Here is a 25,130-nt window from a genome sequence, read left to right on the forward strand (position 1 = left end):
TCACACAATCCTATTATTTTTAACATGACATTTCAAAGAGATTAAGTAATTCAGATAATTCTTTATGGAGAATTTCCACTCACATCCACCCATAGTCCATAAAATTTCAGTTTAAATATAAATTCTAGCAAGAGGGTCATATAGTACCATAAACAAACCACGAAAAAATGTTGGAACAAAAGCATTAAACACTCAACTCAGACGTCAAAGAAATCATACAAACAGGAAGGAATACAGATTTAAGACCTGGGAAGATGCAAAGTAGATCAAATCTATCTGTCTGTATCAGCATGGTAGTAAACTTCAGGTAAAACAGCTGCTGTCAGACATGTGTCTAGGTTTTTATAGGGGAAACACAATAAAATAGCTATATAATTCTAATGGAGAGATGTTTTCACATGCCACAGATACTGAGAAATCTAAAAATATGTTTTGCTGAAATTCTTAGCCTCCAGTAAAGTAAAAATTCAGTTTTACCATTTCATCTGGCACTGAAAATACATTTTATCTTAGAACAATCTTTTAATTTGACACCTCTAAAGTATCTAACTACTTGTATGGCAAAATATGCTTTATTAATATTAATTAACATTACTTGTTTAAAAGTGTCAATGTCTAAAAGATAGCATGAAGTCTGCCAATATTCATCTGTTATTCTGTCTGCCATTCTCACAAAGAGAGTGTTTATTTTACTAAAAGAAATTACTGCCATAAACAAACCCCAGAAGACACCTGGAATGCAGGTCCATTCATCATTTCACCACGAAAATGAGATAGATAGTAAGAGACCGAGTATGGAAAACAGTGCCTCATGCTCCTTGGCAGAAATGCTTAAGGGAAACAAAGTTACAGACTGGGAGACAAATCTGAAATCAAGATATGTGAGGCTAATTTGACACAAATTTCTGGAATTTAGGAAATGAAAATATACATTTCTGATTAAAGTTGCAGTAGTCAGTACCACAACTGCTGTAATGGAAGAGGTGGCAAATTCCTCTGACTATGTTTTAAAATGGTCTTTAAAATGGTAGCCTCAGAAAGCAAACAAAACCAACCAAACAAACAGACTAAACAACCCCCCCAAAAAACCTAAACCAAAACCACAGCAACTTTACAGCATCTTGAGACCTCTCAAACTTACTATTTGGTATTAAATGGAAAGCTCCTCAGCGCTTTGCTCTACCTCTTTATTTTTTTTCTTTTCTGTGTTTTGGGGAAATGGTAGAGAGAAAGGCATGGCATTTAAGCCTCTCAGATTTATTTTCTCCTGAATTCCAGTGCTATCTCAGTACTTGAATTGATCGTTTCACTTAAAAGCCTCAGGATTCCTTTTGGTAAACTTTTATTTTTAGTTTGAATATTTGTTTTTACTAGTAGCGTTCTACACACTATGCTTTTCAGAACAATATCAATATATTATGGGATTTTCAGAGGGAAATTAGTGAAACTGAAGGCAAGAAATAATCATAGTAAAGTTGATTAAAGTTGAGAGTTGAGAGTAAAATCAGTGTGTTACTGGCACAGGCTTCATGGCTGGCATAATTTACTTTGAAAAGCCTTAGCTCTTTCATTTCGTATATCATTTAATGCACTAAACTGCTCTCAGGTAATACTACCTTCCTGCCCAAGTCAGCACAGTAGGGAGAGCAGTGCCCCAAAGGTCTCAGTCCCATGTGCCTGGCAGCTGAGCACCACTGGCACATCAGATTCCTTGAACCAGACCGAGATCCTGGGGAAGGATGTCCTGGTGTCAGTCTGCTGGAGCAAGGGAACAGCTCTGCAGGAAGGGCTTGGGGATCTTGGTGGACACTCCTTGGAGCAGGAGTCAGCTCAGCACACGTTCAGTGATAAAGCCCATTCCAAGGATTGTCCTCTCACTGTGTAAGGATTTACCATCTTAGCTTTGATATTTGAATTGGTTATCTAAGCTGGCTATTGTGAGTGGCTTCTCTTCACAGCACCAAATTAAGTCTGTTTCCAGCTTCCTCTGTGTATCAATGCATAGGGATTTTCACTGTCTCAGTGGGATGCTGACAAGATCATATCATAAGTCATTTCATTACAGTGCTGTTGGGGATCTTTGTCAGAGCCTTAGGTAAAAGGAACAATGTGCTTGAGAGGTGATTGACTCAGTTTACTTGAAGACAATAAAATTATTTGTTTTGACCTTTTCTTTCTTTCTGAGGTGAAACAGATTTACTAAATGAAAGTGACAGAATTGTGCCATTGCCATCAGGTTTTAGTAGTTACCGTGATAATTCAATCATGAAAGTAAAACAAGAAATCAGCTGATATATATTTAAGTCTTCAGGCCAAGCATGTAATTTTTGCAAAAAGCAAGTATAATGCTTTATGACTCTTTTAACAGTAAACGCTGTCATATATATCTATTGAGATACTTTTTCTTATTAAGATTGTATGTGATGTTACCTTTTTTGGCAAGTAATAGAGTTCAATATTCTCGTTCACCATTGAAATCCTTACAAATGACAAAGGTTAGTTAAAAAACTTTTTCACTAAGTCCTGAATGAATAACTGCGTGTGAACTTCTGTGTGTCATTTTGAATGATTATGTTGACATATATTGTGGATTAAGCAGTAGAAGACTCCACCTTAGATCAGAGAACCCTAGGAAAACTCAGCAACTTCATAGAGCAGTATTTTGGATTCAGTAGTTGGCTTTCTTCTAAGTTAGTACCAAAAATGAAGCAACGCAGCTATAAGTATAAATATCTAATGTGTAAGTGTAGAAGGTAGCAGTAATATTCTCCATATTATATACACAACAAACATAGACAATCATTCAGATAATTGTAATTGTCTTTCACAATAGCATGACTAAAATGTAATTCTCCTGACAGTCATAGGCATTTAAATAATCTATGAATCTTTCTGAAGTTTAGTTACTGCAACTTTTTTACATTTAGATCAGTGTACTTCCATGCAACTACTTAATGAGCTTTTGTTGTTCCTATTGAAAAATCTTGTAGTAAAAAAAGCATATCCCAGCAGCAACCAAATGCAGGGGGTTTCAGAGGTACATACACAATACATAGCTTACTGCAGATAGTAAGGAAGCCATTGGCAGTTGCAGAGTAAAGATGCTATAAACATGTGAAAGTTACATTAAAAGTTAATAAAATGCAATTGCACATTCCCATGTATCAATGCTGTTTTGAGAAATTTGTTTAACAAAAAATACTTAAAGAAACTTCTAAGAACAATTTTCAAATTCCTATGTCATAAAAGAGCGTAAAGAAAACATTGCCTTGAATGATATGTAGAAAAATACTACAAACCAAGAAATGAATGTTGGGAATACATTTCTTTGCATTTTTGTACATTCCTAGTAAATGAAGCTAAAGTGCAAGGAAGAAAATTGGCAATTCGGTTTAAAAAAAATTTATGTTTGTTCAAAAAGATCTAATGCATACTTTCTGAATCCACTACCTTAAGTTCGGCAATTATGAATGTAATATGTGTACTCAGGGGAAGTAAATTATCATCAACACATGCATGCTGGTACAGAGAAAGTACTTATTGTATCTGTTGTTCCTGCTACTGCCCATTCTTATTCTTCTTTTTGTTGCTTTTCTTTTGATTTGTAAAATAAACACGCAAAACTTGTCAAAAGGCATAAAAATCACTTGAACACTGATATATATTGGGCAGCTTCAGAAAACTGATGTATCTTCCTTTATGGATATTTCTTCTTACTGCAGATCTAATGCATTTGAAGTGCTGGCGCTTGATGGAGTTAGTACTGGGATACTTCAGTTTTATACAGCCCAGGAGAGTGCTGACTGGCTGAGAGCAATGTCAACTAACATCAGTGATTTGACACTTCAAAATGTATGTTACTTTCTGCATATTTTCTTGTCTATGCTATTGTAAAATTATTTCTAGTTTTCAAAGGGTAGAAAACAATTCACATATAAGAGGCAATATATAAAGTGCTTGTGTTTGAAGAGAAAAAGGAGAAAGGAAAATCAGGGAGAGGTTGTCTGATCACAACTATCATGAAGTTCCCAGGACTTGCAGTGTTATCATAGAACAGAGAGTAGTAGAAAAACATTGCATTTATTATTTTTAAGACTTTTTAGGCAAAATGTTTATCCATAGTGGTAATTTCACAGAGCTTTAGACATGACCAAATGTATAATTTTTACATTTTTATAATTAAACTGTGCTTGAGATTAACATTTGTTGATTTTGAAGTAGGCATGTGAAAATTCCATAGCTAGTGAAGGGTGATTTACAGATGCTTACTGGGAGACATTATTTTTACCTCTCTAAGTTGTCTAAGAGTTGGTTTATTTAAGGTCATATTATTCCATCTTTCTCCTTTCTCCCTAGAAGTATAAAGGTGCTTATGCTATTTTAAGTTATTCCTGTGAATTAATAAGTAACATTTTCTGTTGCAAGCAGAAGTATTATCTAATCCCAGGTGAAACAGAAAATTGCTATTTGGACAGCACGTTATTATTACAACAAAGAACAGCTAAAAACTATTGAGGATTTTGGAATGAACCATAAAGTTAAATAGGGAACTAGATAATGTACAATATTGAAAATATATTTGCCTTTAAGAAATGGTAAAAATCAGTGTTGAAAATATAAAAATAAAAGCACTGTTATCCCTGAAAGAATTGCCTGTAGAGGTTTAAATATTTTTTTCTTAAATATGTTGAATCTGTAATGTCTTTTATAAATTAAATTTAGTAGCATGACTTTAATTTATGCTTTGTACTCTAGATGAACTGTTTCTTAGTTCTTCAGATTATATTGCGTAGAATTTTGCCTATTGGATTTCAATATAAACCTTTGGTTAACAGAGATTTAAATTTAATTTATTTTCTAGTCATCAAAAGTTCCGTGGAATCCTATTTAATCACAATAGTTCATTTATTCCATTAAATCTTTTAAAATATTCAATTGCTTAAGCAATCTCTTTGACAAAATCATTTTTGCTTATGATGCATTCTTTATAATTAATCTCTGTTTAGTGATTTACATCATGTACACAATATTATTATTTTACAATTCTAAGAAAGTGCATAGTAATATTTTAGAGCAATTCCAGTTCATAGTTACTAAGACAGTTCGGTTTTCTTTTTAATGAAATGAACTGAATAACAGCCAGTCCAAGGATATAAGTGAATAGGACAATAAAAAGTGGCTATAAATGCAATGAGCTTTTATTATCATAGCATGCTAGTCTGTTTGTTTCAAAGGCACTATCTGCAGTAATACATGTCCTGACATAGTATCTTCACTGTGGTGGGACCTGTGTGAGTAGTTTCATTGGTCTTCTCCCTTATCTATTACAATAGTGAATTTTGTAAACAAAGTAGTCCATCTGGTTGTAATATAAACGTTCCTAGGAAAGGTTTGAGAAATACCAGTCATGAATGTCGTGAACAGGTGAATTCCCATTTTTTGTGTTTTTGATGAGTTACAGAGTAAACTCTATGTTATAGAGTAAACTCTGTGTAGCTCAGATAAGAAGCACATAAACTTTTTGCTTGGACTTAATGGACTTTCTTAGGTGTGCAACCTGTGGTACAACCGGAAAGGTCCAGCCAGAGCATTATTTTGATTACTGAGTATCAGAACAGGAGATGTAATAATAAGCGAGAATCGCTTTTATGGCAAACCATTTTTAAGATGAGGATCGTGAGGCTGGAGTGCAGCAGTTTACAACAGGAGAGCACTGGAGAGCACTTGCTGCCTCTGGGCAGCCAGAGGACACAGACCACTGTCCACAGTGTTTAGGGCAAAGCCTTTGTATTAGGCTTCTTGAAAGTCCATTTTGAATGCTTTTTAGTACCTTAGTACTACCATTTCACAGAATCCTTCTTTTCTTGTCATACCTCAGAAATTGACATTAGGGAATGGATCTGTAATTCCTTCAGAGCTCTTCACTGTTTCTGCACTTTTCCACTTCTGTACAGTGTCTCTCCCATTCTCCAGGAGTATCTGAAGATAATCACTACTCATTCAGAAATCCAGATACTTCCTTATCTAGTTATGGGTTATTTTCATGAGTCTTTGCTGACTCTAAATTTAGTCACTTCTCCAAATATTTAAATTAGTCATTTCCTGTTCTGTCCTATGCCATCATCTCTGTATGGAAATTAATTATTAGATACATAGTCACAATGGACCTTCTTGATGATACATTTGGCATGATGTCAGCATTCTTACCCGACCTATTACTAAGTTTTGAAGCAATATTATCCATTGTTCACATTTTACTTCCACACATTTTTTAGATTTTGTTTTGCTGGTACTTGTTTCATGACTTTAGCAAGCTTTCCTGCACCTCAATCTTTCTTAATTAATCTGTGCATATTCATGCTACTCTTATATATATCCTTTGTCCTACATATTTGCATAAAATTTTGAATAATTTCTTTTAGAATTTTAGTTCTTAAAGAGCTTCTAATACAGATTGTTTTCTTGCACTGCACACAATCTTTCCTGTATCATTTTATCCTAATATACTTCATGGTTTTTTGTTTTACCCTAATATAGTTTCGTTCAGCAACTGGCACCTCTTTGTCAGAAGACAGTCCTAATGTAGGTAGTACAAAAATAGCTCTTCCACAATGTGACACTTCTGCTAATGTCAGACTACTCTTTTGAAGTACTGAAACATCTAACTTCTATACAAAGGCAAGCTCTCTGGGGATCAAGTGTAAAGGAGGAGTCATCTTTCAACAGTGAAGGTGTGAGGAGTTGTCACTGCATAAGGCTTCTGCCCCTGTGTGTTAGCATATTTAGAAAGTGGTACTTGGTAGATGAGAACTAATGATTCTGGTACCAGCCTGGACAGAGTTAGTTCTTAGATGACAGAGGAGCACAGGAAGTACAGCAACATGGAGAAAAATGTAAGGGCATCTGTTCAGCCCTCCTTACTGACACATGTTTTGTATGCTTAGCTCAGAAAATCTCCTAGTAACAATTGGCTTTGCAAGCAGCATGCATTACATTTTTTTTCTGAGGACACTCGCTCCAAATTATTCATCTCTCTGTTCATATTCTGATTTTTTTCACATACTTTTCTACCAGCATGAAACTACCCTGTCATCTTCCTTTGTGATTCAATCCCCAGTTTCAATGTTCTCAAAGCTCTTCCCATTTACGTTTGGCAGAAATAAATAGAGGTGAATCAGCATCTCAGATTTATTTCTTCATGCATTTCTTTGCTCGCAGAAGGAGGTGCAATTGAAGAAACTGAGGGAAGAGAGGTAACAGAAACTGTCGGTGAATATTCCATGATGAAACAAGAAGCACAGGAAACAAGTTAATCTGCATGTGCTTCTCACTGCTGCTGTTCTTAATTTCTTTAGAGGGAGGGTTCTTTGTAGGCTGAAGTGACAATTTGTGATGGAGATGATTTTTTAGGAGAGATTTTTTGGGATAATATATATTTCTCTCTCTATTTTGCAGCATTCAAATTGCCAGTTATTAGATATGTGCAGCTTTTTTTCTTTAAAATATGGCACCAAACATTAATGTAGTCATAATGGGTAGAAGCACCGAAAGGTAATGCTACCAGTTCATCTACATTATAGAGACTTATTTCTTATGTTTGTAACTGTCTCAAGGTTTTGTATTTTTCCCCAGCATATTCTAGTCATCTTATTTAAAAAAAAAAAATTCATAAATAAATATCTCATAAGCAGATAAGAGAACAAGTTATGATGCACTTGTTCCACTTTAAAAATTATTTATGTTTTTATAAATCATTTAAGCAATTTCATTGAAGGATTGTAGAAACCCAAAATTTGGCATCGAAGTAGGTTTATTAATCCAGATCATATTAATACCTTTTACAGCTTTTTTAATCGTTTAACTTATACTGTGCAAACCTTCTCTTTTATTCCTTCACCTAAACACGTATCTGAGTGATATTCTGTATTGCAGTTGAGTTAATAATAGTTAATTACTATTATAGCTAGTTAAAAAAATAGTTGCTTGTCAAGATCCTTCACTCTCACTGTTGTCTGGAAAGAGAATATAGGTGTATTATATGTGAGATAAATCCCAGCCTGGGAGGTATTTAGATTTAGGTAAAGGATTCTGAACTGTTTAATCCCCAGTCTGTTCCTGACCTGTATGTATCCATTCAGAACAGAGTATAGGAATTACAATTTGTTTAATAGCTCCTTTTTAAAGTTCCCTGCAGTCTTTGCAGATCCAGGTTTTTTGTTTTAGTTCCCCTGCTGTCTTCAGCTCCTGTTACTGTACTGCAGTGCTGAGAACCTATGCACTGCCAGCAAGGTAAGTGTATCACATTCCTGTCTCTCTGCACCAGCTGTGGTGGCATGTAGAGAACATTTGGTGCCTGGGTGGAGAGTACATACTTCTCAGGTCCATGTCATAGGGACATAATATGATATAGAAGATCTTTCCTCTCCCCACAGTTACATCAGGGCTGCAGCCATCCCTGCTTTGAATAGGGAGTGAGCTAAGACTGTGCAGTGAATAGCTGTGGAGTCCAAGGCATTATTCCTTCTTGCCCTTACCAATGGGAAGCTGAACTGCTTATGAGGTAGCACTTCACAATACTCTACCCTCATTTTGCAGAAAAACCTGCATGGCCAGTCTCACACACACTTTTTTTCCAGGCCCATCTGAACCTACTATACTGCTCATTTCCTGTGGCAGTCATAGTTTTCCATATGTATAGGTTTTGGTTTTCTTATCACAAGCCTTTCATTTCTTCTAAAACAGGCTTTTTGACAACAAGGTCCTTTGGAAGTACTCATCAACTCTAGGACAATTTTCAACTTACTCATTGTATATAGGGGAGTCTGTTTTTCTAGTCTAATCTATTTCTTTCTAGATTCTTATTTACACTTACCAATATTGCACTTTGAAGTGTTACACTTTAAAGAAGGGAATATATGTCAGGGTTTGTCTACCACTCATCTGTGCAAACTATGATTGCCAGAGAAAAGCCAAAATGAACAAAACTCTTCTTTGCCTAAACAAAGAGAAAAAGAGAGAGATGTAACTTTACCTTGAAGAGCAAACTAAATGGAAAGCCCATACTATTTTACTTTCATCTTCAACACATCTTAGACTCTGTTGTCTTCGTTTTGCAAGTACTTAATCACAGACCTCATTTGTAAATCTACTTAAGCAATTGTTTAACTGAGTGAGGTGTCTACAGTACAGTACAATATTTTCGCTCAGAGTGGCAAAGTTAAAGTCATACATGCAAATCTTTATGAATGATTTAATGAAAACTCTGATAAAAGGCTTTTGTCTTTCAAATCTTGTTTTTCAAAATTCAGTATAATAATAAAACTCTAGTATTTAAGCACTGAATGATTAAATTTCTAACAAATATAATTTTGAACTATTAATACTATATTCCATAACTAAGTCAATCAATGCTAATTGCATCACAGAAACTCTTCAGCATATAAATAACTCTGTGTGTTCTTCCATCTCTGTCATAGATGAAAATGGCAAATAAATGCTGTTCTCCATCAGACCAGGTAAGACTTCTATTAGATTATCCTTTTTTTTTTTAATTCTCATTATTACATTGTTGGAAAATTTGTAGAGCTTGCATATGCGTATCTAGTCTGTTTTAAAATTATAAAACTATGGTTTGAAATTCTGAAATTGCCTATGCAATACAGCAGATTATTACTATTCTTACTAATCCACAGTTATGAGTAGAATCTTTCACTGTAAACCTAAAAGCTGGATTATATAGAACCATGAAATACATGAGAGGGGAACAGTGGAACTCCCAGCCAGGTCTTGGAAAGCGTAGTGTATGTTTGCATGCAACACTGCAGTAATGAATCTGTTAGCTCTCAATTTGTATCAGGTCTCTTCCAACCCAGTTAATTCTATGATTCAATGATTCTATGTGCACTGATAGCCAAGGAGTGAATTCCAAATCCAATCTGTTTGACATGTATCAGGCTATGCAGACTGTGTTTGTTCGTCTGTGATTTTTGGAGTTCAGGAGTCTGTTGATATATTTCTTCTACGCCAACTAGGCAAATGTCCCAAAATCAGATTAATTGACTGCTTTGGAAAGCATTCTTACTTCCTGTAACAGTGCTTTTTAAAATGTAATAGAAGGATTTTCCAGACTAATTAATTAATTCTGGAAAGTAGTCTGAAGTTTGCATTATAAAACTAATGAGTTTCTCTTACATCTGCTTTCATTGCATCAATCTAGCATTATTACTCAAGAACACAGAGCCTAATTCTGGCTGTTTTCAAAAATGCTGGGTTTGTAGATTATAGAAGTGAAAAATAGAGAAGGTGCCTTTTATAGCATTTGACTGCAGAAATCAATTATGGAATTTTTATTATAGAAGTCAAAGACTGAGTCAAAAAATTCTTCATATCAGGATCAAATAAATATTTATTAATTTGACATATTGAATACTCTTTCACATGTCACTATTTCATCATCTTATTTGTACAAAGTACTTGGACATATATAGGCTTTTCCAGAAGTTATTAAAATATTTAAGCATTGACATTTTCTTACACAGGAAACTGTTTTCTTATATTTGGGTTAATCCTTTGAAAAAATATACCTCAAAACCCACAACAGACTTCAATTCTATGTATAGTAGATAATCGAGTTACCCCTAAAACCAAAATAAATACCTATTCTGTATAAGAATTTAGCATTTAGTCTTCATTGGAAATCTCTCTTCTGACACCTTGCAAGAGGATGGGCTGCAAGGTGGGGAATGGGAGAGCAAAGTCCCTCCCACTGTAAGAAGGATCAGGTTCATGACCACTTGAGGAAACTGAACATACATAAGTCTACAGGACCTGATGAGATGCACCCCAGAGTCCTGAGAGAATTGGCTGATTTAGTTGCCAAATCACTCTCCATGATACCTGAAATTTCATGGCAGTAGGGTGGATTCCCAGGTGACTGAAAAAGGGAAACATTGCACCGATTTTTAAGCAGGATATAAAGGAGGAACCCAGGAAATATGTCAGCCTCTGTTCTTGGGAAGATCATGGAGCAGATCCTCCTAGAAGCTGTATTAAAACACTTGGAGGACAGGGAGGTGATTTGAGACAACCATCATGCCTTCACCGAGGGCAAGTCCTGCCTGACCAACCCTATAGCCTTCTATGGTGGGGTGATCGCATCAGGGAACAAGGAAGGGCTACAGATGCCATTTATCTGGACTTCTGTAATGCCTTTGACATGATCCCCCACAACATCCTTCTGTCTAAATTGGAGGGAAATGGATTTGATGGGTGGACTGTCCAGTTGATAAGGAATTTGTTGGATGGTTGGATCCAGTGGAGAGTAGTCAATGCCATCCAGAAGGACCTGGACAAGCTTGAAAAGTGGGTCAGTGGGAACTTCAGGGTGTTCAAAAAAACCCAATGGCAGGTCCTGTACCTGAGTCGAGGTAATTAATTGCCAGTAGCAATACGGGCTGGGGACTGAATAGATTGAGAGCAGCCCTGCCAAGAAGAAATTGGGGATGCTGGTGAATGAGAGGCTGGGCATGACCCAGCAATGTGCACTTGCAGCCCAGAAAGCCAAGCATGTCCTGGGCTGCATCTAAAATAGAGTGCCATTAGATCAGGGGAGGTGATTCTGCTCCTCTGCTCTGCTCTCGAGACCCACACCTGGAGTGCTGCATCCTGTTCAAGGACATGGATCAGTTCTAACAGATCCAAAGGAGGGCCACAAAGATGGTCAAAAGGATGGAACACCTCTCCTATAGGAAAGACTGAAAGAGGGGAGGCTGTTTATCCTGGAGAAGAGAAGGCTCCAGGGTGACCTTACTGCAGCTTTTCAGTATGTGAAAGGGGGCCTAAAAGAATGATTTGGACAAACTATTTAGCAAGAGCTGTTGTAATAGGACAAGGGGTAATAATTTTAAACTGAAAGAGGATTGATTCAGATTAGAAGTCTGAAGTTAGGAAGAAGTTTTTTCACACTGAGGGTGCTAAAGCCCTGGCACAGGTTTCCTGGAGAGGCCGTGGATGCCCCATCCCTGGAAACATTCAAGGTCAGATTAGTCTCTGAGCAATCTGATCTAGTTGAAGGTGTCCCTGCTTATTGCAGTGGGGTTGACCTAAAGGACATTTAAAGCTCACTTCCAGCCCCAAATATTCTATAATTCTATGATTTAATTACTTTCTTTGCCCTGGATTTTAATTATTAATTAAACTGATATGAAAAACAGGTGATTATGAGTGCCAGGGGAAAAGGTATTTAATTTGGATATCTTTTGTTGCATGAACTGTCTACGGCAAGTACTTTAGTAACAATTAAAAGTTTTTTCTTATCAATTTGGGCACACATAATGAGTTTAGTTGAAAAAAGGAAGACACACTCTTCCTCAATTTTTAAGAAGTATTGAGGACAGTCATACAACCTATCACTAGCTACATAGTTTGATTTCCTAAATAAACAGGCTAGTCTCCATAAACTGCCTAGATATTCAGTGCAGAAAATTATTCTGTTCCAGAGAGCTGTTAAAATGTGAAACTTGATATCGGTGCTTTAAATCATCCTTTATAGGAGCCACTCTTGCTGTCTTGACTTGCCTCGTAGCATATCATCTAAAGTAGGTGCCTAAATTTAGGTGATACAAATTTATCCCGCTATTTCTATTCCAAATATAAATAAAAGGCACGATACAATTAGGACCCTAATTTCAGAGGTTGAAATTTAAGATAGAACTGATAGCAAAAAACATTGGATTTTTCTCTGCCAAAAACTGAGAAAGAATATAATGAATTTGGGCAGGTCAAAGAAATAAAACATAAATATTGAAGGAGCAAACGTGAACTATCAAAAATGTATAGGTCCTGTGAAAATTTGCTTTAAAAGCAACCAAATTATGAATCTTTCAGATATATATATCACAAAGGTGTCATATAAAACTTGGCAAAAGTAACTGAAAGCAGAAGAGGTCTTGTTATGTCCTAGATTAATGCAGCCTATTAATGTCAGTTACATAATGTTTGCCCAGACCTGAATAGCTCTTATTAATGCAATTGATTTAAAATTTAGAGAAAGGATAACCTTAAGAGATTGAAGGTCACTTGAAGAGCTGCCTTGAAGTAAAATTGGTGATAACTGCAAATTTATCTTTGCTTTTGAGCATGGACCTTCCTGAAGAATTAAACAGAGTTTCATTAATGTGTCACCTGTGGTGAGTTTTCTTCATTGCTTTTAGAGTCCAGCTTAATCATTCATAAAGGGACAAGGTTGGATGTGGATAGGTTTCATTTAGATTATTTTTTCATAGGACATTAGCAACCTAGGATTCAGGGTCATCAAGAACATAAAAAATTACTTTGCTAAATTGGGCTTTCTTTTTTTTTCATATTGCCCCTGACTGGTTTTAATGAAAACTGAATCTCCAGAACATGATGAATTCTGTAGGCATCTAAATAAGGAAAATCAGAAAGGACTAAGATACTGGTTCTTGGGTCTAAATCAGCTGTATTAAGGTGCCTCTTTGCCAAAAAATGTCAAACAAACATGGTGTGATTCTTGGGGTGGTCCTGTGCCAGGCCGTAAGTTGGACTTCAATGATCCTTATGGATCCCTTCCAATTCAGGGTATTCTAGAGTTCTATGACTTTGTCCTATGTCTGTGATTCAAATTTAGAGGTAAGGAAAGGTAGAAGTACTTGTAGTTATTATTAATATGTTTATACTGTTAAAATAAATGGTACCAGGTCATGAAGCTAATTGTCATGGTCTAGCTAATTCCACACTTTTAAATTCTTTTCATCCACCAAAGCAGGGTGTCTGCATTCAAACTGCCTATTAGAAACTATTCCCAATAGTGCTAAAATCCCATACTCTCCATCGGAATTGTTTGGAAACCTCCAGTTATCCCAGGACATGTCATGCTAGTTAGTCCTTGTCAAGGACTACAAGGTTTCAAGAAATATGTAGGGATTACACAAATGTGAACGGTTTAAGTAAGTACCACTGCTGAAACTTGGGTGCTAAGTGTCTATGTAACCTGTGTTGATGATGAAACACACAGCATCTACGCATTGTAACTTTTGATTCTGCTTGGTGTAATTTATTATAATACTCTAGAAATTTGAAAACACTTTATTCTGTATTATCGGTAGGCAGGTAAATTTGGGACTCAGTTTTGAAAAAACGAAACAGAAAAAAAGAAATTTGAAATAAAACAAAATACCTGTATGGAGCAGCAAGATAACAAATGAATAACCACCCTGCAGGATTTGTCAATAATAAGTAGTGTCAACCAATCTAATTTTCTCCTGTGATCATGTAACTTCTCTTGTGGATGTGTGCTGCAACATATCTAGATTCCAGCAAGGTTTATGACAATTCGACATTGCAATATTTTAAACAGTATTATACGGATTTAGTTGTACAGATTTTGTTGGATAATCCAATAGTAAGTATAAATGGTTCATTTTCAAAACTGACATATTACCTGGAAGTACTGGAGAGGTCTGACCTGGATCCAGTTCCTCTGAATACTGCCTTTATGATGCATTAGCAAAAGTAAGCCTACTAATTTTGCAGACATTAAGCTTTAAAATATGGTGTTAGACATATGAATGATTTTGACATATTCGAGAATGACTCTGAAAAAGAGGGATGAAGCGGGTTAGGATGCAGCATATATGCAAGAATAATCAAGTATGCGTGAGAGACTGGGAAAAATTAAGGAAGTTGTCACCGGAAAATGCTTGAAAGATATCTGGGAGTGTAAATTCTTTTAGGAAGGTTTGGTCCATCCTCGGTTTCTTACTAGAACTTAGAGAGGTTATCTCAGATACCTCCATCTGCAGAAGCCAGTCAAATAGAGATAATAAGAAAAACAACAGATTCATTGTTATCAATCATTATTATGATTTATTATTACATCAGTCTGTGATAATCAGGTACAGGGCTGATCAACTGAGATCCCAAAAACCTACATTCTGTTGGTTTACCTTATATTCCTTTTTCCCCCTCCCAAATAAGGAACCCACCCACACTTTACTGCTTCTCCATTGGCCCTTATTTTTTCTCCTTCTTATGTGCTTATTTGGTTATTTCAGCCTTAATCTGTGATATCACCAAAACTCTCCATAAAGCAGTCACCCTTTTCATTATCTTGTGACATTCTTCACCCATTCTTGATCTCCTTGTTGTATATTTCACCTGCTCGTTTATCCCCTTATTGCTGTATTAGTATAGCTGTAGGCTAACCAGCCAACTTTTCCCTTCATGTTGTGTGCAGTGTCCAGCAGTTTCTCACATTGTTGCCTTGTCAGTTTAACATCAGGCCAGGGCTGGGTTTTACCTTCCTGCGGTAACAACCATGTCTCCTTTGTGGTTTTTGAGAAAGAGGCAAACATTGTGGGCTGTACTCAAATGAGTTACTGTAAGACATGCTAAGCATTCCTTTTGCTGTATAAGACTTTGGCAGGAATACTTATTCTGATTTTGTGCACTATGTTTCCAAAAAGGTATTGACCAGAGGTCCCTGTGGGCAGGTTGAAAGACATAGAGGTATAAAAGAAATATTCAGGAATGATAATTTTATACTCAGAGTACTACGTTTCTCAGAAGCCTCCTTTCAACTCTGTTTGCCTGGCTTCATCCTGCAGCATATAAAAAACTCCCTACACCTCCAGTTTACAGGATTATCTGTTTGTTTGTTTGTTTTGGTTGTTCAGTTTTTTGGGGGGACATTTTTTTTGTTTGGTTAGAGGGGGTTTTATTTGGTTTTTTGTTTGGTTTTTTTTTGTTGCTGTTGGCTTTTTGCTTTCTAGAAATAGATTAAAATGTTTTTAAAAATATAACATGTAGCAATACAATTAGTTTATCCTAATTGTTAATCTGGGAAAGTTAGATTTTTTGCAGACCATAATTTTACAATTTACACCTGTAGAAAGGGAGCAGGACTAAATTCCTTTAAGCGTAAAGAGACCACAGAGATAGAACTATCTTCCTTGGTAGTTGTTTTAACTTTGTTTGTATGTGAGGTCAGTTTTTCAATTCTTAATGAAATTGTCTTGGTCTGCTTCAGAGACTTTTTCTGGGACCTCAGGTCCTCAATTGAAAAAACTTACTCTAACAGAAGGAGTACCTCTTTAAAACACTTAAACTTTTTACCTCTGGTCAGCTAATATGCAGTGAGGTAAGAAGCTACAGTTTGAAATTGTTTCTTTTTTAATTTCTGCTTGCTAGATGTATACTATTGTTGTTGTAATATTGTTAAAATATAGAGCAGATGTTTAAGCCAAAAAGAAAGAAAGTAGTGAAGGACCTGAGTATTCCATTTTTATTTGGTTTGGTTCGTTCCTGCTGCACAAATACTGCTGCTGACCAAGTGTAATATGAGAATGCATAACCAGTGAGGTAACTTACTGGCGGTACCTGTCTTCAAGAGAGAGTTTTGTGCTCTGGATCTTGACTTGAATAAGAAGGCTATAATGAAGAAAGGTGAGCAATATCAGGTCCAATTTACCAGCCTCCTTGTTAAAACAAGCAAAGAGTAGAAACTATTATTTCTACCCAGAAGGACTCAGAATACAAATTTTGTGCAGGCAGACAATGGCTGTGATGACTCATGAATTCAGATACATACCTGTCTTCATAGTTCCCTTCAGATGAGTACACATGTTGCCATTTGTGGTGTTCAAACCGTGCCTCACTTGGAGTTACAAATTTCGTTCTTGAGCTAAAGCACATAAAACACTTGAGTGTCATAATTTTTAAGTTCCTCTATAGCTTGCTCTCTAAAACGTTACACTTTAAAGAGTAGCCATTTGGACATAGCTGAATGCAACTGATATACAATGGAAAACATTAATGTAAAATATTAAAACTTACAGCATTCCAATTCTATTTTAATTTTTATTTTATTTTTAGTTAGGCTTTATGTATGTGAAATGACTGCTTGCCTTCCCTTCTACCCCCAGTATCTGTACCTTTCAAAATATCCCATATACCACTCACTTTGGAAAAAAAATAAAACCAAAAAAAATTGCTACAGCTACCTCAAGATGTACTTCTCTTTGCTTTCTTAATTTGTTATTGTTCCACTGTGCCTCATGGTACGACACAGGTGGTTAACTTTCAGGTCAAACTGGCATCTCTTGTAGCTTCTTATCCCACTTTAATTATGTAAGTGTACCCAAGTCTGTTTTGACGTGTCATACATAGAGATCTACTTGATTTTTTCTTCAGTTCCCTTTGGAGTGTTTTGCGTCATTTACTTTTAATAGCTATTTAACTAAAAGTACTATATACGAAATTTACTGACTGCTTTATTAAATTTAATACATGTTAGGTTTCTAGTCATTGCAGTACCTAGATGCTCTATTCCTGTAGAAAATCAATAGGTGCAAATAAGAACTTTCATTTATCTGCTATGATTGGATTATGTTTTGTTAGTGACTTGTTTTATTTCCGTATAATGAATGCCATTGCTCATTTTCTTCCTACAGGAACTTTTGGAAAGTGTGGTAGAACATATAAAACGTGGTATAATATAGAAACTTAACAATACATCAATGGTATAAGGGTAGTTTTCCATGTAGCTTTGAATAGCAGTGAAAGCAATGCTGAGAATGAGACAGTTTGTATTGTTAAGCTTTATGAGCACTCCTTAACACTTCAAATGGAAGGCTTTGATCCAAATAACTGACCAGTTTTTATCCCAAGACTAATATTCCTACCCACATACTAAGATCCAATTAAAATCTCCATAACCCATCTATGAACAGCTTATTATTAAGGGTTATTGAGTACCAACTCTTGTTTGCCTTTGTGGAACTGAATAATTATTATTTCTTCATTTCTGTGGTCTAAACAACCATTAAATAAACCAGTAAATAAGAAAGTTGTGTGGAAAGAAATAAAAAAAATTATATATTTTTAATTTATCTATAAAAAGATACATAATTTTATTATTTTATCAGTATATGTATAAGTTAATATAAGTTAATCAAACTGATTCTGATAAATATAATTCTTTTATTTTCATTCTTTACTTTCTGGGGACTTTATATGTTTATAGGCAAATATACATTTGAAATTTTCTTTTCTTTAAATTTTTTCTCCCTGATATTTCATAATTGATTTTCCTCTCTTTGTAAAGTTGTATAGTGTACTTGTTTTTGTTATTTTCATTTTAATTTCTGCTGTTTCTTTTTTTTCTTAATAAATTCTTTATCTTTTTAAATGTCTTCTGCTTAGTCTTTTCCTCTTCCTCTTTCACATTCATTAGCACTTACTTTTTAGGTTGCCATAATAAGTGGTGTCAGTTTGCAAGTCAGCAACCATGACTTTATGAATGTAAAGGAAAATATAGTATTGGTCATTCTTTTTGTTTGTATTATTTGATATTACATTACCACCCTGATAAACTAAATAAATAATATAATTTGTAATACAATATCAACAATAATATAGTATATTTTGTTAAAGTGATGAGGTTTCTGAATATCCTGTTTCAACACTTACTGACTGCTATAGAAACAGTCTTTTAGTGAAAGTTATTAAATTTACAGAATAGCAAATCAAGAACTGAAAGGGCTACTGTATTTATTGTGCTGTTTCTTAGATCTCCTTAAAATGTTAATGGAGTATAGAGAAGGGTTGTCTGGCTCAACACATCGATTTATTATTCATTTACTGATAAATTGATTGATAAGAGACATAACTGAGACACTAAATACCAACGTTAGAAAACAATGTGTGAGGTTTTCATGATATATTAGTATAAGCATTCGTCTATACTATTAGCTAGTGCTTTGACATTTCTGCCCCTGTGTAAATCATTACTGCCTGTAGGTGTAGCCTTAATTGAAAATAAGCAAGCTTATCAGCAAGAATTGTATGTTCAGATTGGTGACTCAGTCTAGATTTAAATACCTGTTTCAAGAGCAATATTTTCCTTTTAATGTGTGCCAAATGGAGCCTAGAATGTTTTTCACTTGTTATTTTTTGTCGGTAACTATATTCACTATATTCTGCTACCACACTATGACATTATTCCTTTATAAATTTGCATTTACCTTAAAGAGGAAGCATGCAGTTTTACTTCTTAATTTTGTTTTTTTCTTAGCATTAATTTCTGGACAATAAAGGCATGTATTGTAACAGTGATAGTTTTGTAACCACTGAACTTGACATCTAATTCTACAAGAACCTAGACAAAGTGTATATGAAAAAGTGTATATACTCTGAAAGAGAGTAAGTGTGGCAAAGACTTTGTTAACAGTGGCAAACATGAACCTAGAGAAAGCTGTTTGATTTAATATATCTATATACTTCTGTACACATAGGTTTCTGCTGGCTCAAGTGAGAGTCTGCTTTGAGATACATAGATGGCTTTTAAAACTATGATTATTTCAGATAAGATTCAGACTACCAGTACTGTAAATTTAATTCTTTTCAGGGACTTCTGACACACTGGCATGATACTATATGCCTCAAGAATATGTAGTGGGCAGTGGTGGGAAGGCAAATGTGAAGGGTATGATGCATCCCATTCTAATAAAACCACTCTTATGATCCACTTAAAATAGAGCTTTAATTTTCAGTGATTTTCTTTTACAGGTCATACATATGGGATGGGTAAATGAGAGACTTGAAGGAACTGATTCATCTCAGCTCTACAAATTCAAGTTTCTGGCACTGAAGGGTTCATCCTTCTATATTTTCAGCACTCCACCGGTAAAAATTTAATATTTTTGTGGCAGTTTCATTGTAAATGGATACCTGTTGGTTATGTCTGGGTTTGTCTTCCTTTATCAAGTGAAGCTGTCAGCTGAGATTTCAAAATAAGTTAAAGCCAGAGATGCCACTGAATTTCAATAAGCTTTGGAAATTTAACCTCTTTCAAGGTCCTCTGAAAATCTTACTGAACCTGGATAGTTTACAGAATTCCTAGTGGGGAGTAAATGTTTCACTTTTTGAAGTTGTCAAGGTCAGGTTTTTCTTTGAGTGGTTAGGCCAAGTATTTCTTACCTTATTTATTCTAAGGTATTTGTAGTTGTAGTGAGTTGGCAGTTACTCTGTTTTCTTAAAGACAAGATACATCATGAAATAAACCCCCTGTGGTATTAGTAGATACTTGTGGATTTTTCACACAGGCAAGGGATTGAAGTGTTACAGAGAATCCAGTGTTAATTGTATAGCCTGAAAAAGTCTTGCTTGGATAATTTGCATACCTAGTAACAAGAATTCTGTTTCACAACAGATGACTTACCTAATACTTTTGTAAAAATTAGTTTAAAAAGAATGAAACAGAAATGAGCTGTAGAATTCTAGACTGTTTTAAAAAAGTCCCATACTTAGGTAGTGTTTAATCCCTTCTTTCTTTTTTTCTCCAGACAATCTTTGCTTTAAACAAATCAAAAAGAATAAAGTGTGTAATTAGAATGCCATTTCAATTACACAACTTGCTTACAGTTTTTCTCAGAAGATGGTCAGTCTCCCAGTTTTGTCAGGTGATACAAAGAAAATCTGACCTTTTATATGTGTGCTGTCTGCAATACCTTTGGGAAGCACATACTTTTCAAAATTTATTTATGAAACTCAGTGAAATGCTATATGTAAAATTTTCCCCTCTCTAGATTGAAGTTCTTAATCCAATGATTCCTATCAAATTCAAGCATTTTAAAATAGCCAGTAATATTCCTTTTAAAATGAGACATCTGAGAAAAGCAGAGGTTCTATCCCTCTAAAAATTGGGGGTTTAATATGTTAAGCCAAAGAACTAAAATTTGATTCAATTACTACAATCCAATTAAAATGTAAAAACAGTGCAGAAATGTTAAACAAATAACTAACACACCCCATGAATGCTTTTCCTCTATAAATTTTAATTGTCATTTTCAGACCTGTTTTTAAGACACATTTTTATATAACTAAAATTATCCATCTACATGATACTAACGACTTTGGGATAAACAACTTCATTTATCATACTCTGTTAAGAACAAACAAGTGAGGATGATTGTTTGGTAGTGTTAGTACAATGTTACTTGACAGAATCTGATATGTATTATGTCTTCCATATACTATAATACACCAGTAAATGTGACAGTGTTTAAGTCATAAAAGCTGTTGGCCAGTTTTCTTGCTTTTTAGTCATTCCACAGATGTTTTTTATCGGGGGGAGGGGAGGTGGAACAAGTAAACAAACACCCCAAACAAGCAAACAAACAAAAACCAAAAAGAACACCAGCAACCATCCACCTGAAGAATTCAAACAGGGATCTAAAGCCACACTTTGAATCTGATTATCAGTCTGTTGAGGGCACCTTCAGCCCTGGCTTTTGCTGATTCCCTTCCTTGGGGCTCACCCCAACCTTCCCACAGCCCGGGATCCCATTGCAGCCCCACCAGTGCAGCAGGGCCAGTCTCCAGCTTCACAGCCCTGTCCTGCCCAGCCATGACCAGCCATGAGCCCCAACGAGCCAGGGCCACCCAGGGTCCCATGTCCAGGCCCAGCCTCAGCCCATCCCTGCTGCCAAGGAGATGCCTGGTGCTCAGAGCTGGGGATGTCCCAGTTCCCCTGGCTACCCTGCTCCTGGCTGGGACATGTACTGGGCCTGGCTGGGGTGGAGGTCACTTTCTTCATAGCAGCCCATGTGGCAGTGGGTTTCTTATTTGTGGCCAAAGCAGTGCTAACACACCAGTATTTGAGCTGATACTGAACAGTGCTTGTACAGCCCTTCTGTTGTCGCACTGCTCACCCAGCAAGCACCCTGGGGATGGGCAAGGGGTTGTGAGGGGAGGGGGGAGGAAACACAGGCAGGACAGCTGGCCCAAATAAGATGAGGGGTATTATGTACCATAAAACATCATACTCTGCAATAAAAAATGGAGATTTGGTCTTCAAAAGTAGCTAATGCTTGGAGACTGTCTGGGCATTGGTCTGCTTGGGGTGTACAGTGTGCAATTACCTTTGCATCAATTGATTTCTTCTTCTTCCATCACTTATTAAACTGTCTTAATCTTACCCCAAGAATTTTCTTAATTTTGCTTTTCCTATTGTCTCCACCATCCCATGGTAGGGAGCAGGGAGTTAGTGAGCAGGTCGGGGTTGTTTTGCTGTTGGATAGGATCAACCCACTGCATCCCAGGGTGATGGGATGGGAACTAACTAGCAAGGACCCTGCCCTGACAGACGTTAGGGGAGCGCCCATGGCATCCAGGGAGCCACCAACCCATGTTGTGCCCTGACACTGGTTCTGTGTCACATGTCCCAGCTCTGTAGCTGAAAACACGGGGCCCCACACAAGCTGTGCATAGACCTCTTTCACTACTAAGAGGGTATTGCTCTTACCATTATTCCTACTGACATTTGTTTTTTTTACTTAGAGGGGGAGGAAGTGTTCTATCAGAAAAATACAGATATTTTAACTTACTTGATCTTTAGAAGAAACAAGTTTAATGTGTTTTATTTCAGTGATGTTGCTATTGCTATTTGTATACTGAATTTGTATACTGTAGCATATCAGAGTATCAATGTAGTGCACACAGAGCAGATGACCTGTAAATTCTACACTTATCTTTATCAGTAACTTTACTACTGCCTGTAAAAGGCTCTAGTAGAATTTCCACTCTTTTTTGTTTCATTGTGTGCAAAAGATGACGTGAATGTAAATGCAGCTGCTAGCTTTTGTAAGAATGGATAACGTAGTTACCCATGAGCAAAAATAAAGACAATTGTGGAAATATGTGGTTATTATAATATGAAAGAAATCACTGTGGCAAGTAATATTCTATTTATACATTATTTCTGCGATATCTCAGATGGTGTTTCCAAAAATGTAGAAGCTTCACCATACAAGTACATATCAAGAATTATGTGATTAACAGACAGAATTGTCTTTCTGCATCCCTGAAGAGGCTTATCTGACTGTATTTAAGATATTTACAGAATTCATTTAGAGACTGCTATATTACAATTGTGACACATTTCTGAAAGCTGCATATCTGAAAAACACCATTGAACAGATAGAAATTGTTCTTGTGTCACTTTTAATATGCAAGCAGTATTTTATTACATTCTAAAAGCATCTGTATAATTTTTGACAATTTCCAGATATTGAAAAAGTTCTGTAATTTTATTCTGGTAAAAACTGAGGAGAAAGTATTCAAAATTGTCATTCAAAATCAAACTATTTTTTATGTCATTGAAAATTGATTGGGCTATATGAAGATGTTTGGGCTATATGAAGAAGATGTTAAGAGTGTTTCAATTTTTTTAAAGCTTCCTCATAGTTCATTAGGGTTTTTCAATTAAAGCCTTCAAGTAACCATATCTTTGGATTTATTGTGTAACCTTAATTACAAAACTATCTTTTTCAATGTGATTAAATAAATAGCACTGAAGTGATTTACAAGAAGGCAGCTAGGCAATCACTGCTTGTGCTGTGTGGAGTTTTAAGAAAAGAATGAATACAAGAATAACATGAAAATAACAGAAATAGTTCTGCCTTTGACAGACAGTACAGAGAAGAGAAGATTGCACGATGTAATTCACACAAGCAGTGTTTTAATGTTAGTGAGTACTGCTGTGTAAGTTCTAAATATTTCTGTTGGTAATTTACATTGTACATTATGTCAGTGTAACATATTGGGACAGAGGTGGCAATGGTTTGAAGGCTGTAGTCTTGACCATGAATGCTTTTGGTGAACTTTCTAACTCTGCACCCAAGTCTTTATCTTGATCACATATTTGCCAGGATCTGACTGCACTTTAGTGTGTATTTTGCACTATCCAGTTTTGAGTTGATTTGAGCACCTTTAGGATTCTTATAATACCATATCATAGTTCATCTCAGGACCATGTGTCTTGATTTCTTGTTTTCATTTTTAATATCTTATAATTTTTCTTTTAATTATTCTTGCTTCATTTTCTTTTTCTATTGAGGAATGAAGAAAATAGTGAAACTACTCTCCAATTGGACCTTACTTCTCCCTAGCACTTTTTAATACTTCTAGGCAGATTGGATACTTCTGCTTAGTTCTCAGATAATGCAGCATTTTCTGCATTCCAGTAATAAATATCATAGATACTTTGATCTTTTTTCCCTTAAGTTTTATTCTTTAAATTTATATTTATTTTTTTATATATATATATATATTTTGAGGGGCTCTGGAGAATTCTAGAATCAGATTCAGTGTTCAGAGGAAGTCAAAGAGTGTATGTTCATTTTGACTTTAGCAAGTTTTGGAGTGTGACTGTCTTTTACATTCACCCCACATTTCTCTATGTAATATTGATCTCTGAAAAGGCGTGAGTCTTTTATGCCTATTTTATAACTGCAGAACTCTTGTGTAGGGAGTAACTTCTTGAGTTTGTTGTTTACTGCATGTGTTTGTTAAAATTAGTTTAACTTTACTGTTTTCTCATTATTTTAAATCATAACTTTTTAAAGAAAAGCCAATGATTAACACACACACTTAAAACTAAATATGTTTGGAATATGAGCATGAACTGATGCATGAAATTGCAGAAAGTCATGCTGAAGTAAAAAGTACTTCTGCACCACTTGGAACTTCTGTAATTCTACATGCTTATTTCAGTCTCTCAGTATGTACTTAAAATTGTAACTTCACATTCCTATTTTTATATCTTTGTTCATTTTTGTTATCTTTTTGATCAGCTCAGTTTTATATGTGTTTAAAAATGTGTTATTTTTATCTATTCTAAATATGCCTTTTTGAAACATTTTGTCAAATGCTTCGTAGAAAATTATTGTCATGCTAATATAATCCCAAGAAACTGCAATTTATAGAACACCTACAGGAACAGTTCCAAGGGGAAATAATGAGAAAAACTATTTTATTGCCTGAAAAATATACTTCAGGATCTCATTTATCTTAGTTACTTATTACCCAGGTACTAAATGTGTAATGATGGATAAACTGCAATAAACTGAAACATTCTTTAAATCAAATGAAGGATACTACCCTTTTTTTTGACTTTTCAGATTATTTCCAGCTTTTCTCCTTGACTGGAAGTATATGATTATTTGTCAAGCAATACAGTCTATAAAAATAACATTTTGAACTTAGACATACTATGATAGTTCTGATAAAACTATGAATAATGCTAGCTTTCTTTTTAGATTCTACTATTC

General features: G+C 35.4%; 1 protein-coding gene across 5 annotated transcripts in view; it reads left to right on the forward strand.

Moving 5' to 3' along the window:
- SNTG2 (syntrophin gamma 2) overlaps window positions 1-25,130 on the forward strand; it is a 233,645-nt gene that overhangs the window by 173,501 nt on the left and 35,014 nt on the right. For all 5 annotated transcript variants that reach the window (XM_050316361.1, XM_050316362.1, XM_050316364.1 and 2 more), the window contains 3 exons: window positions 3,723-3,852; window positions 9,477-9,515; window positions 19,588-19,704. In XM_050316361.1, coding sequence (XP_050172318.1) covers window positions 3,723-3,852; window positions 9,477-9,515; window positions 19,588-19,704 — 286 coding nt within the window. The remainder of the gene's footprint in view (window positions 1-3,722; window positions 3,853-9,476; window positions 9,516-19,587; window positions 19,705-25,130) is intronic.

Source organism: Myiozetetes cayanensis, unplaced genomic scaffold, assembly GCF_022539395.1.
Source record: "Myiozetetes cayanensis isolate MyiCay16 unplaced genomic scaffold, myiCay2020 scf2-11, whole genome shotgun sequence".
Classification (NCBI taxonomy): domain Eukaryota; kingdom Metazoa; phylum Chordata; class Aves; order Passeriformes; family Tyrannidae; genus Myiozetetes; species Myiozetetes cayanensis.